The 13924-nt window shown below is 47.7% G+C and overlaps 1 protein-coding gene across 2 annotated transcripts; it reads left to right on the top strand.

Annotated features, from left to right (window-relative positions):
* The first annotated feature begins 652 nt into the window (after positions 1–652).
* Positions 653–9410, top strand: LST1 (leukocyte specific transcript 1). 2 transcript variants are annotated; one of them, XM_077331258.1, is made up of 5 exons: positions 653–1551; positions 3634–3710; positions 5657–5779; positions 7071–7093; positions 8681–9410. In XM_077331258.1, the coding sequence occupies exons 2-5, from the start codon at positions 3671–3673 to the stop codon at positions 8927–8929; spliced, it is 435 nt and encodes a 144-aa protein (XP_077187373.1). In that variant the 5' UTR covers positions 653–1551; positions 3634–3670; the 3' UTR covers positions 8930–9410. The 2 variants fall into 2 exon arrangements, with proteins under 2 accessions (XP_077187373.1, XP_077187371.1); XM_077331256.1 differs by having other exon boundaries at positions 659–1537.
* Positions 9411–13924: the final 4514 nt, after the last annotated feature.

Raw genomic sequence — 13924 nt, forward strand, 5'->3', positions numbered from 1 at the left:
AGGAGAAGGAGAAGGAGAAGGAAGGAAGGAAGGAGAAGGAGGAGGAGAAGGAGAAGGAGAAGGAGAAGGAGAAGGAGAAGGAGAAGGAGAAGGAGAAGGAGAAGGAGAAGGAAGGAAGGAGAAGGAGGAGAAGGAGAAGGAGAAGGAGAAGGAGAAGGAGAAGGAGAAGGAGAAGGAGAAGGAAGGAAGGAAGGAAGGAAGGAGAAGGAGGAGGAGGAGGAGAAGGAGAAGGAAGGAAGGAAGGAAGGAAGGAGAAGGAGAAGGAGAAGGAGAAGGAGAAGGAGAAGGAGAAGGAAGGAAGGAAGGAAGGAGAAGGAAGGAAGGAAGGAAGGAAGGAAGGAAGGAAGGAAGGAAGGAAGGAAGGAAGGAAGGAAGGAAGGAACTCTAGTGGGCCTTTAGGAGAACCTCCAGAGCTACTCAAAGACTTCAGAGTGTTTGCATTCTGGTTGGGAGGGGGGAGTCCAGGTGTGGAAACTCGGTAAATGGGATTCTGATGTGCCAGTTATTAAAGACAGAAGGAAGCTGCTAGGAGCCCCAGGAAGAGACATTAAGGTGAAATAATATAGAACAGTTAATTGAACCTGCCACGGGTCCAACTGCAGGTGCACCCTTCGTTCCAGTTGTGCTTGGGGAGGGACAAACGTCCTGCTGGACCTAACCGTGCAACTGACTGCATTACTCCTGTGACAGCTAGACCTCTTTGCTGAGGATCTTGACTTCGCATAGAGTCTGCCTGGTCACCTGTTTCTGCCACACAAAGCATTCTGGGTAGCCTGACCAGAAATAAGGATGGAGGATCACAGCCACTTTCTCTCCTCGCACAACGAAGGGCCTGTCTGGGACGTATCAGCTGGCAACCCTTTAAGTACACCATGGGTAGCCTGAAATGACCCTTAGCATGCACAACTCATATTGTGTGGGCTGACGTTACAGAATGGCTGCCTTATTTTGTGTGTTTGAGATGTTTGCACATAAAAGTTTATAACCCGAATTAGGTTTTGTTGATCTTAAAGGGGCCACTGTTGCTCCAGGCCCAAATTTCATCCTGTTGCTTTGGACCCACACCAGTATCTTTCTCTGTGTGTGAATGAGCATGCAACTGCACGTCAGCTAGCTGAAGCCAGTGAAGCAACCCCACTTCCCGCTGGGGCTGCCATTCATACAAAACAGGATACCTACGAACGCAGTTTCCACCCGTCTTCAGCTCACGACTTCTGCATTACCTCTGAGAAGACGCTCTATCTCTGCCTTGCGTTCTCCCCTCCCCTCCCCTCCGGTTTTTAGTCCTCGTTCAGTGACATTGTGGTCGAATGCATATTACTGTTTCATTGCTGGTTCGAGCAAAGGGCCTGAATTTCCTGGTGGAAGCAGAAGTCGCCGCTTGGCTGCTTGTTTGCTGACATCTGGGGAGCACAAGGTCTCAGAAGCAGAAGGGAAAGCAGACCGTGAAGACGGACGCCAGGCAACGGGGCATGGTGGCAGCCTCCAGAAGCCAGCCTATCGCTTGGGGGGGTCCCAACTGGAAAAGCTGAAGAAGGTGAGAACCTCAAGGTTGGTCCTGAGATCTGCCTGAAGTTTGTGGTGAGAAGGGGGAAGAGGGGCAGCCAGAGAGGGTGGGAAAATGGGAAACAGCCTTGATGTTTTGAGGCGTCTGTGGCTCTTTCTAGGCAGCTTCTGAAGGTTCAGTCAACTGTGGTTGTCAGAAGGCTCACGGGTGGGACGGTGGTGGAGAAACCAGCTCAACGTTCTCCAGTGCATCACGGATAAATCATGTCTTGCACACAGAAGGTTCTCAGTTTGATCTATGGTGCCTCCAGTAAAGGGCTTTGGCTGATTGGCCAGCTTCAGGTTGGGTAACACCTGAAAATTTTGGGGGATGGAGCCTGGGGAGGACAGGACAGGAGGGTGGACACAGTCCATCCTTTAGAGCTGCCCTTTTCCCCCAAGGGTATTGATGGCTGTTGTTTGTAGATCAGCAGAGATGCTAGCCTCCAGGCGGGACTTGGAGGTCCTCTGGAATGGCCACTTATCTCTGTAATTTGGAGACAAGCTGTAATTCCAGGGGATCTTGAGGTCCCACCTGGAGGCTGCCATCTCTACGGGTAGAGGAGGTTGGGAATGGTTTTTCTCTGCCTTGGAGAGCTACCTGCAGTCAGAGCAGAAAGGAGAAGAAGAAGAAGAGTTGGTTCTTATATGCCGCTTTTCTCTGCCCAAAGGAGTCTCAAAGCGGCTTGCTTTCCCTTTCCTTTCCTCACAATAGACACCCTGTGAGGAAGGTGAGGCTGAGAGAGCCCTGATATCACTGCTTGGTCAGAACAGCTTTATCAGTGCTGTGGCAAGTCCAAGGTCGCCCAGCTGGCTGCATGTTGGGGGGCGCGGAATCAAACCCAGCTCACCAGATTAGAAGTCCGCACTCCTAACCACTACACCAAACTGGGTGAGCCAGATGGACCAGTTTGGCTTACTCAGGACAGGAGAGATTCATGTTTGGGTATTTATTTATATTTATACACTGCCTTTCTCCTCTGTGGGGTCCCCAGCATGACTTACAGAATTCGCCTGCCTTCCCTAGTATCCTCACAACGACCCTGCGAGGTTGGCTGGGCTGAGTGGGTAACTGGAGATACGAATGTAAAAAATCTTTGTCATCGTTGTGTCTCCCTCCTTCCTTAGTAGATGTTTTTCCCCAGATGTGAAAAGACCCTTGATGGTGTAAGGCAGAGTTGTTGGGTCAGGTGGAAGATTTCATTTCAGGGGCACCCAATGTGTGGGTTTTTGCATCCGCCCTGTGTGACTCACCAGAGACCACATCAGGAACTGGCCAAGAGCCATTCTGTTCTCTAGAAAGCGGAGGAGAGAACTACTTCCTTATCCACACCTGTGGTGAAACTCATTTATAATTCCAAAGGGGACGCCTTGCTAGTCAACCGTAGCAAAATTCAACAGGAGTCCAGTGGCACCTTTACAAGTAACCAGAGAGCCAATGTGTGGGGCAGTGGTTAAAAGGGCTCTCTCAGGACCTGCATTCCTGCACTCTGCAATAGGGAAATAAGACTACTGGCCTACCTAGGAGGGCTGTTGTAATGCTGGTCCGGGCAGGGTTCTCCTGCCTTCCAGACACACCTTGCCCGCCAAAATCCCTCCCAAAACTCCCCCCAACCTGGAAGAGCATTGCTTTTTAATTCGATGCAGTGATCCTGGAAACAGCGACGGCAAGCCGGGGTTGTCGTGGGCATGTGATGCTTCAGTTTTTGGGCAAAACTCTATGGTTTGAAGCCAATTCTACCATAGAGTTTTGCCCAAAAGCCAGAGCATTGCCCTGGACATCTCTGCCATCCTGACATCACTCCTGGGTGATATCGGCATGTCAGACAGCTCCTGGGAAGCACCCCCTCATCCCCTGCTGGCAGCGTGGCTAGACGGGGCAACCCACGGGAATGTGGGGGTACGCCTATTCCACTGGATTCCTTAGCAGTGTGGTGGAGTTGTGGGTGTGGAAGTTCCTCCGTCCGAACAAGCTGGCGATGCAACACTTCCCGACTGGAAAGATAGCTGGGATCTCTGGAAATCAATGGGTGCCTCGTGAAATGTTGCCAGAAAAGGGCCTGACACTCGTCTCTTTCTGTTTATTAGGTTTTGATTCCAGATCGACTCGGGCCTGATTTTGGCCATGGTTCTTCATCGATGTGACATCTCCGGCAATGGCAAATGTAGGTATCATGAGCCAGTATTTCAATGAGTGGTGTGATGCTGTGGTCCCCAGGCTTTTTATCACCGGGGACCACTCAATGCCGGGGACCACTCACTGGGGACCACTCAACGCCTTTTACTGAGGCCCGGTGGGGGGGGGTAGTTTACTCCTCTACACTCAACCACTGCCCTAACGCTCCCTGATCACTATGGTAATGTTTAAACATCCCTTCAAAATAAGATACAGACACGCCACAACAACGAACATAAGGAACATTTTATTTTCATGGAAATTTTAACTCATGACAATGACAAATCAATGGGAACCCTGAGCTTGTTTCTCTGCAACGAGATAGTCCCATCTGGGAGTGATGGGAGACAATGACACCCAAAGTGTGTTGTAAAGGGCCGGGGGGGGGGGAGAAGGCGTCCTTCGCGGCCCACCTCCAATTATTCGACGGACCACATGTGGTCCGAGGCCCACAGGTTGGGGATCGCTAGTGTGATGTATTAACATCTCAATTAGACTGCTGATACGTGATTTCCTTCGTCTCCCCAGAACAGACATGGTGCAAGGGAGGTGGAGCTGAGAGAGCTCTGAGGGAGACTGTTCAGTGAGAACAGAAGAAGAAGAGTTGGTTCTTATATGCCGCTTTTCCCTACCCGAAGGAGGCTCAAAGCGGCTTACAGTCGCCTTCCCATTCATCTCCCCACAACAGACACCCTGTGAGGTGGGTGAGGCTGAGAGAGCGCTGATATCACTGCTCGGTCAGAACAGCTTTATCAGTACCGTGGCGAGCCCAAGGTCACCCAGCTGGTTGCATGTGGGGGAGCACAGAATCGAACCTGGCATGCCAGATTAGAGGCTGCAGCTGTTAACCACTACACCATGCTGGGATTTGATGCTACAGAGTCCACCCTCTGAAGCTGCCATTTTCTTCAGGGGGTGTGATCTCTGTCATCTGAAGGTCAGTTGTAATGGTTGGGGGGCAGGGCCAATGAAAGGAGCATCATGTCTTTGCTGCAGCATCACTTCCAGTTAATCACCATGTTAGGCCAATTCTCCAGGATTCACTCCAAGCTCTATGGGTCTGTGTCAGTCTAACACTGGTTTCCGCCTCCCGCAGCCAGTTTCCCATGGGAACTGCAGAGCCTGAGATGAAAGGTCTTTTGCTATAGTGAGAAGCCAAAAGTGGTATAATCGAGTCTGGGATTCACCTAAACCCACCTGTCTTTTACCATAGAGTTTTGGTTCAGTGCTAGGGTGTTGCCTCAATGTGGTGATGTCATTTCTGCATTCTCACTGGAAGTGACATCATGGAGTGACTTTTCCCAATTTTGTTTTCTCTGTACAGTCAAGTTGAGGGCCTAGAACGAGTAGTCTGCTCCGGCCAGGCTAACTGGAGCATTTAGGAAATTAGTCATCAGGTGCTGCCGATGAGAATTTTATTTTTATTTTTTAAATCACCAATCACCTGAATGGGCTCATGCCCCCTTTCCACCCAGTCAGGGTTCAAAAGGCAGCCCCCATCAGCACCTTTAAACAATTAAAAATTGAATGAAAACGTTACAATTCACCAGGGTATGCCAGACGAAACCAAACAGCTGCCTGGCGTTCCCAAGTGAATATCCCTGTCAAGGAGGTATCCGATCAACACTTCAAAATCTCCAGGGGTGAAGGATCCACCCCCTCACGAGAGAGACCGTTTCGGGACTGGACACACCTCAGCGTCACAAAATTCTTCCTCAAATCTAGATCCAAACCTCCTTGGTTGTAGTATATATTCTTTGTGTCAGTCCTGTCACTGGGACTTGAATCAAAGTTAGCTGAAGCTTCAAACGACATGTGTTTCTGGCGTGTATGTGTGTGTGTGTGTGTGAGGGTGTCCTGATCAATATGGCCATGGGGAAGGGGTAGCTCCTGAGATATACCGCCTAGGCCTAATGCTGCCACCTCTCATTACAGACAGTGAGAACCAAGGATTTTGCGTCGCAGTCTGGCAACTGGGCCTTACGGCAGCGGTTGGCTTCGTCATGCTGGTGACAATACTTATTCTCAGCATTTGTCTTTGCCGGCTCTGCAAACGAGGTGAGCATGTTGTGTCCTGCCCTGGATGACCCGGGCCAGCCTGATCTCATGAGCTCTCAGAAGCAGGTTTCGGCCATGGCTGGTACCGGGATGGGAGACCTCCAAGGGTTTCCAGGGTTGTGACGTGGGACAGGCGGTGACAAACCACATCTCTTGCCTTGAAAACAGTACAGGGTCTCATTGGTTGGCCCGGCTCAAGGTGGGGGCTTGTGGTCCGGGGGGAAACCCCAGGTGCGCGTTGGGCAGGGGGTCCAATCAAGATGTTCGAGGTGCAACCCTGGGTTCCACCAAATGCCTGGTGGAAGAGCTCTTTTTGCAGGCCCCAAGGAACTTTCTTGCTGAGGTGTTATCTGATCTGTTTCTTGTTACTGAGAAGGTAATCTCTCTCTTATCTGATTCTGAAGAATATGTGACATATAAAATGTCATTATGTGCGGTCAGAACAACAGCAATATTTTCAATGTTTTTATGGTTTTAGCTAGGAATATTTTAAGGTGCCTTTTATTTTATCATTTTATCATATATATCATTTTATCATATATATATATATATGTGTGAAATTTATCATATATATATGATATATATATATATATATATATATATATATATATATATATATATATGTGTGTGTGTGTGTGTGTGTGTGTGTGTGTGTGTGTGTGTGTGTGTGTGTGTGTGTGTGTGTGTGTGTGTGCGAAATCGTGTCCGACCCATCGCGACCCCATGGACAATAATCCTCCAGGCTTTCCTGTCCTCTACCATTCCCCGGAGTCCATTTAAGTTTGCACCGACTGCTTCAGTGGCTCCATCCAGCCACCTCGTTCTCTGTCGTCCCCTTCTTCTTTTGCCCATATATATATATATTGTAAATTGTAAATATATATATTGTATACAATATATATATATATATTGTAAATTTGTTGTTTGTATTGTTATTTTGTAAAGGAATATGGCCATATAAAAATCAATCTTATTATCAATCTTACCATCTGTCTGTGAGTGACAGACACTCTATGGTTCTATGATACTATGTACCTGTACCCTGAGCAGAAGAATGTAGTCTGAGCAGAAGAAATGTGGATGCACAGAAAGGATTATACCTGGAATATACCTGTTGGCGTTACAGATGTCCCTAGACTCTAACTTTGTTTATATCAAAAGATGGTATACTTATGAAATGAAAACAGAGGCATGTTTCATTCACCAGCAAGAAACCATCATAGAAAGAGCAACTGAGCTCTAAGCCTTGGTCTTTACTCCTGTGATATGTGTCCTTTTGTTTCCCTTACAGTAAAGAAACAAAAACTGCTGAATGTAAGTAGGACATAATTTCAGGATATAAATCACGTTGGCAGAAGCCGGGATGGGGGAAGGCTACCGGGTTGTTTCCAAATTCGAAGTGTTGAAAATACATTATTGAAGGCTGGTTATCTGTGGAACGCCTGGTCTCTATTAGAACTTCACAAATGGGTTTGCCATCTCTGGGTGGGAAAATTCATGGAGATTTTTAGGGGGGTCCACCCTCCAAAGCCTCTTGTGGCGCAGAGTGGTAAGGCAGCGACATGCTGTCTGAAAGCTCTGCCCATGAGGCTGGGAGTTTAATACCAGCAGCCGGCTCAAGGTTGACTCAGCCTTCCATCCTTCCGAGGTCGGTAAAACTTGGTGGGTGGGTAAACGGTAATGACTGGGGAAGGCACTGGCAAACCACCCTGTATTGAGTCTGCCATGAAAACGCTAGAGGGCGTCACCCCAAGGGTCAGACATGACTCGGTGCTTGCACAGGGGATACCTTTACCTTTACCTTTACCCTCCAAAGCAGCCATTTTCTTCAGGGTGCCTGATCTCTGTAACCTGAAGACAAGCTGTAATTTAAAAAAAAAATAGTGGGCATCGCGGGCCCTTTAAAACCTTGAGAAAGGGGATTGGTTGCCTGGCTTGATTGACAGGTAGAAGAGAGTCACGTGTGAAGTGAATTGCTCTCTTGCATCATTTCAAGCCGGCACAAAAAGGCGGCAGGCAGAAGCGAGACAGCAAGAAGGGTGGGGCATGAGGAGAAGGATTATAAATCCAGCGCATAACCCTGAATACAAGCCATTTTGATAAGTTTTCATTACTGGTCTAAATAACTTCAATTCAAACAGCAAACACTAGGCACGAAAATAAATGCCCAGGTTACCACAGGAAACTGCTTAGGAAAAGAAATGCCTGTTTTCAAGCCAGTTTTAATGATCTGAAAATCAAATAATCAAATTATGCTACAGCCAATATCTATCTATCTATCTATCTATCTATCTATCTATCTATCTATCTATCTATCTATCTATCTATCTATCTATCTGTCTGTCTGTCTGTCTGTCTGTCTGTCTGTCTGTCTGTCTGTCTGTCTGTCTGTCTGTCTGTCTGCACGTATTTATGTATGTATGTATGTATGTATGTATGTACGTACGTACGTATGTATGTATTTCGATTTCTATGCTGTTCCCTCTTGACCAGGTTGTATCAGAGCATCTCAGAAACTTGGCTTGAAAGCTGGTCTTAAAGGTGGATTCATACGGTAGTTTTAGCAAAAAAATATTGTATATAAATTATTTATTTATTATCAAATTTATACACTGCCCTCCCTTGCATTATGCTTGTTGTGGGGAAGCCTCTGCCTCTGATGTCACGTAGTTCCAAGAATATCTGGAGCAGCTGAGGTTTTACCATAGAGTTTTCAGACATTCCTAGAGCAACATGGCATCACTTCCAGTTTCCCCCAGAAGTGAAATCATGGCACACGTGATGAAGCACCACCCTCATATTCTGCTCATGCAGGATCAGGTCAAGGAAACCGAAGCAAGGAAACTGAGGCAAAAGAGAGGGGGCTGAATATTGAGCTGAACTCACCTTCCTCATTGCCAGGTTGTCGCCGATAATCCCGAGGAAGCCGAATTGCACTACGCCGAACTGCAGAACCTCCCAGATTCCAACAGGGGGCAGTGTGACGGAGGGACCTGCCCAGCACCTCCCACCGTCCTGAACACTGAATACGCGTCGGTGGCAGAGTTACAGGGAAGCAACTGGGAGGAAGGTTGCCCCAAGGAGGAAAAAGAGGACAGTGGTTTGGATGATGGGCCAAAGGAGAATGAGTCACTTCAGGAACAGGAGTGAGCTTCTATTGGACTGGGCAATAGAAAAAGCCCAATGTACAAAAAGGCCAACCATAAATATTAATTGTACAAACAACACGACCTTCTAACTTCCAGGTTAGGCCTCATTTTTTGGGGACTCATTATGACCGTTTCCGCACTGGGAACTTCACTGCCCCAGCTCCTGTGCAGGAGCACAAATAGGAGGCGGATGAGGTGCACCGGGCCAAATGCTCCCCCGTGTGGGTGCAGGAAGAGGTGGGGCAACCTGCCACAGCTAAAACTCCCGCCTGCAGCCCGGCATGAAACCTCCAGTGCGTAAACGGTCAATGCGATACATGTGTTAAAAATAATGTCTGTGACAGATGTGTTATGTACTTCCTTTTATAAGTGAATAGTGGTTGTGTATGCTGTTTTGTGTCACTTGTATTCTGTATAGTTGTAGCGGAATTTCTCCCCATGAGTGAAGAACTATTTAATAAAATGGTTTTAATAATAATTTATGTTGTTTGTACAATTGGGCTTCTTCTGTTGTCTGTTCCTGGTTGCCTTTTGCTTCTATCAGACTGGGATGGAGGAATCCAAGAATTTTCCAAAAAACCCCAGGAATTTCCCTCAGATTCCCAGGAATTTCCTTTAAATCCCCAAGAATTCCTCACAAATTTCCAAGAATTTCCCTCAGACCTCCAGGAATTTCCATTAAATCTCCAAGAATTTCCCTCAGATCTCCAGGAATCTCCCAGTCCACAGTTGGCAACCCTAGCAGTAAGTTGGGATGCAAATCAACTTTTAGCCTTGGGCCTACATCTATCTGGGTTCCTGCCCTTTGGACGGGTTCCTGATGCAAACAACACTGTGCATAAACATTATTATTATTATTATTATTATTATTATTATTATTATTATTATTATTATTATTATTATTATTATTCGATTTATTACCCGCCACTCCCTTGCGGCTCGTGGCGGGTTACAACATTATAAACCCCAATAAAATCCATTAAAATCCATTAACAACAGCTACAATTCCTTATTAGTTAGCAAGCTAACCTGGCAAGATCAGCTAATCAATTAATCAACTTCTCCCTCCTCCTACTAGCAGGTGGGAGGGGATACTGATGGTGTCAATCCTCAATCCCAATCCCAGGTCCCAGGTCTCGGGGGGGCCTAGATGTTAGCCTTGGCCTCAACCATAAACCTGGCGGAAGAGCTCCATCTTGCAGGCCTTGCGAAACGATGGAAGATCTCACAGGGCCCGCAGCTCTCCCGGGAGCTCATTCCACCAGGCAGGGGCCAGGACCGAAAAGGCCCTGGCCCTGGTCGAGGCCAGGCATGCTTCCCTAGGGCCCGTAAACATCTCACCACCATCCTTATCTATGCTTCCTAAAGAAGTTCTTGGGCTCCAATGAGATCTTTTACTGGTTCCGGAAATGCTGTGAATTTATGAGGTCAAGATTTGGGGAAGGAAGATGGGCGGATGACTCTTGTGGCTTAAATCAGGAACTACATTTCTAATTCTGGGAATTCCTAAACTGTGTTGCCAGCTCCTGCGGCCAGCCCACAAGGAAGTTCAGGGTCTGAGGATGACAACAAACGAAGGGACCTATCTGGGGAACCAGACTAGACTGTGATGTTTTGGGGTAAGTTGTGCCTGGCTCCCCCTGAACCTCCTTGTGTTCCCCTCAGTCACACAGCAGCTGCCGAAAATGTCTTTTGGAAAACCAGAGGGAGCTTTCCTCGGCTTGGAACTATGGTCTGTGAAAGGGGCCCCAGCAGAGAAGCATTTATATACCTCTGCAGCAGCATGGGGAGCATTGTGTGTGATGCTCCAAAGCTGCATTAACGACCCCCCCCCAAGCTTGATGGACTGAAGGTCAGATTCAGTATAAGGCAGCTTGAACTGCATCCGCGTTTGACTTCGTGGGCTTTGGGTGGATTGACTGGATTTATAAAAGCTATACAACCCACCAGATTCTTACGAATCTGCTGTGGAAATACTCAAAATGAAGCAGTTTAGTCTTTATAACCAGCTTTTCACTGCCCAAAGGAGTCTCAAAGCAGTTTACGATTGCCTTCCCTTCGTCTCCCCACAACAGACACCCTGTGAGGGAGGTGAGGCTGAGAGAGCTCTGAGAGAACTGCTCTAAGAACAGCTCAGACAGAACTGTGACCGGCTCAAAGTCACCCAGCTGGCTGCATGTGGAGCGGGGAATCAAACCCAGTTCTCCAGACGACAGGCCGCCGCTGTTTACTACCACACCAAATTGCTTCTCTCCACCAGCCATGACAGAGAAGGAACTTCTGTTATTTTCATGGTAAATTTCTTGCCACCTCAGCCATGTGAAGAAAGAGGCTTCACTTTTAAAAGGAGACTTCTGCATTTCCCTTCTCTTCCTCAATTCAAGCAGTTATTTATTTTTTAAACAAAGACATAGCCTTTCTGCATCTCACTGTTCATTCTTCCCCGCTGTCCATAACAAGAACACGAGATGAACCGAATGTGGCTGGTGTAGGAATGATACAAGAGCTGATTTCTCCCCTGTCCCTGCTCCTCAGTGGCTGGTAGCCTCAATGGGACCTTGACCTTCAGAGCCTGAGTTGCTCTGGACACCAGTTGCAAGGGGGAGAGGCTTTATGGCCTGCTGGTCGGCCCTTCTGCAGACATCTGGTGGGTAGCTGTGGGAAATGCAATGCAAGGAGACATGGACCCATTGGCCTGATCTATCAAAACACTTAGACTAATGGAAGGGCCCATATAGGCCATCTAGTCAATCTCCAGGCTCAATGCAGGATCAGCCTAGCCCAGTGGTTCTCAGCTTCCCTAATGCCATGACCCTTTAATACAGTTCCTCATGTTGTGGTGGCGTCCAACCATAAAATTACACAAGGGTCCTTTAATCATAGAATCATAGAATCATAGAGTTGGAAGGGGCCATACAGGCCATCTAGTCCAACCCCCTGCTCAACGCAGGATTAGCCCTAAGCATCCTAAAGCATCCTTTCACAGACATTAAACCAAAACTGACCAGTGGCGTGAAGATCCATTGGTCATGATCGTATATAAATTGGTTTTTTCCCCCAGGGTTTCTCAATTCAGTTCAGTTCTGCCTCTTGTCTCACCATGCCCATCCCCGCAGCAACAGTGGCAGTGCACCGTCAAGCTGCTCACCCCGCCGTAACCCATGTGAAAAGGTTGTTCGACCCCCCGGCTGAGAATCACTGGCCTAGAGCAGGGGTAGTCAACCTGTGGTCCTCCAGATGTTCATGGACTACAATTCCCAGGAGCCCCTGCCAGCAAATGCTGGCAGGGGCTCCTGGGAATTGTAGTCCATGAACATCTGGAGGACCACAGGTTGACTACCCCTGGCCTAGAGCATCCATGATAAGTAGCTGTCCAGCGGCTGCTTGAGGACCGCCAGTGAGGGGGAGCTCACCACCTCCTTAGGCAGCCTATTCCACTGCTGAACTACTCTGACTGTGAATCCCTCCATTCATATCTAGCTGGTACCATTCTAAAGTTAGTATGAAGCCATGGCAGTGGGTCCTATCCAGGGCCGGATTTTCCTATAGGCTAACTAGGCTTCAGCCTAGGGCCTATATTCAAATGGTTAGCAAAATCAAAATTACACCATTACACCAATCACAACATGTTTCAATTAACATATTGATATATATCACAGTAATGATGCATTTTATTATCTCTCATGTAATTTACAGACTTAAAAATGGGAGGTGAAAGGGCCACATAAGTGGAATAGCCTAGGGCCTCTTTTCATGTAAATCCGGCCCTGGTTCTATCCTTTGCTGCTAATAGGAACCGCATCCTGCCCTCTTCCCAGTGACTGCCTTTCAAATACAGAAAGAGAGCCATCATAGCCCCTCTTTGCCTCCTCGTCTCCAGGCTGAACATTCCCAAGTCCCTCAGCCTTTCCTCACAGGGTTTGATCCCCAGGCCCCAGATCATCCTCGTCACTTCTTACGTTCTTAACCACACCATGGAGCAAAGAGGATTGAGTCAACCTCCATCATGCTTCCCAAAACCTCTTTGAGTTTTCTTGAAATCCCCTTGAGTCATCTCCGCCCACCAATTCCCCCTGCCCCGCTTTGTACACAACAATATACCTTCGGCTCTGTTTCTCAGTGATATCAGGGCTCTCTCAGCCTCACCCCCTCACAGGGTGTCTGTTGTGGGGAGAGGAAAGGAAAGGCGACTGTAAGCCGCTTTGAGACTCCTTCGGGTAGAGAAAAGCAGTATATAAGAACCAACTCTTCTTCTCTTCATGGAACTGGGAGGAGAGAGCAGGGCCTATTCTGCACACAATAGATAATGCACTTTCAAAGCACTTTAGAAGTAGATTTCCCTGTTCTGCACAGGAAAATCCAGCTGCCAAAGCACATTGAAAGTGCATTATCCTATGTGTGCAGACTAGGCATAGGAGAAGAAACAGCCAGTCTGTTTCCAATACCTGCCCGTTGTCAGTTGCCTTCGATTGGCAGAATCCAACTTGGGCAAACGTCTGCTGGGTTCTTTCATTCCCAGTTGGAGGAGGAGGAGGAGGTGACAACAGCAGCGGATAAGTGAGCAACAATGAAAACATCCATCTCGAGAGACTCAATGGGGACATCTTTTTCTTAACAGGTGAGAAGGAACAGTAACTGTTGCACATACCAACACTCATTCTCCTGATACACTATAATATACTTTGAAAAGAGAAGTCAAAACACGCATAAGCGTCCTTGCAGTATGATCTGGTGGCCATCACCAATTGAGCCAATCAACTGCCCACAGTTCCTTGTTCCACAACAGACTTACATGCCCGCTGGCAGGGTGTCTGCTGTGAGGACTCTTAGTATAGAGCTTCAACCCTTGAGACTATAGCCAAAAATGACAGTCAAACAGCCTTCAAATACCTCTGCAGGATTTAATGAACTCTAAGGAAACCAACGCTGGAGCAACGTCTCTGTAGGGCCCAGCAGCTGTCCTTGGTCCTGAAACACCTGTTGTTGCCTCTTGCTC

Source organism: Paroedura picta, chromosome 3 (genome assembly GCF_049243985.1).
Source record: "Paroedura picta isolate Pp20150507F chromosome 3, Ppicta_v3.0, whole genome shotgun sequence".
Classification (NCBI taxonomy): Eukaryota; Metazoa; Chordata; class Lepidosauria; order Squamata; family Gekkonidae; genus Paroedura; species Paroedura picta.

What these genes read in the sequence shown, in the direction of transcription:
- LST1 (XM_077331258.1), top strand. Translation starts at nt 3,671, where the DNA reads ATGGTTCTTCATCGATGTGACATCTCCGGCAATGGCAAAT. An exon ending in CATCTCCGGCAATGGCAAAT is followed by an intron (nt 3,711 to 5,656) that starts GTAGGTATCATG and finishes CTCTCATTACAG; the next exon opens with ACAGTGAGAACCAAGGATTT. An exon ending in AGAAACAAAAACTGCTGAAT is followed by an intron (nt 7,094 to 8,680) that starts GTAAGTAGGACA and finishes CCTCATTGCCAG; the next exon opens with GTTGTCGCCGATAATCCCGA.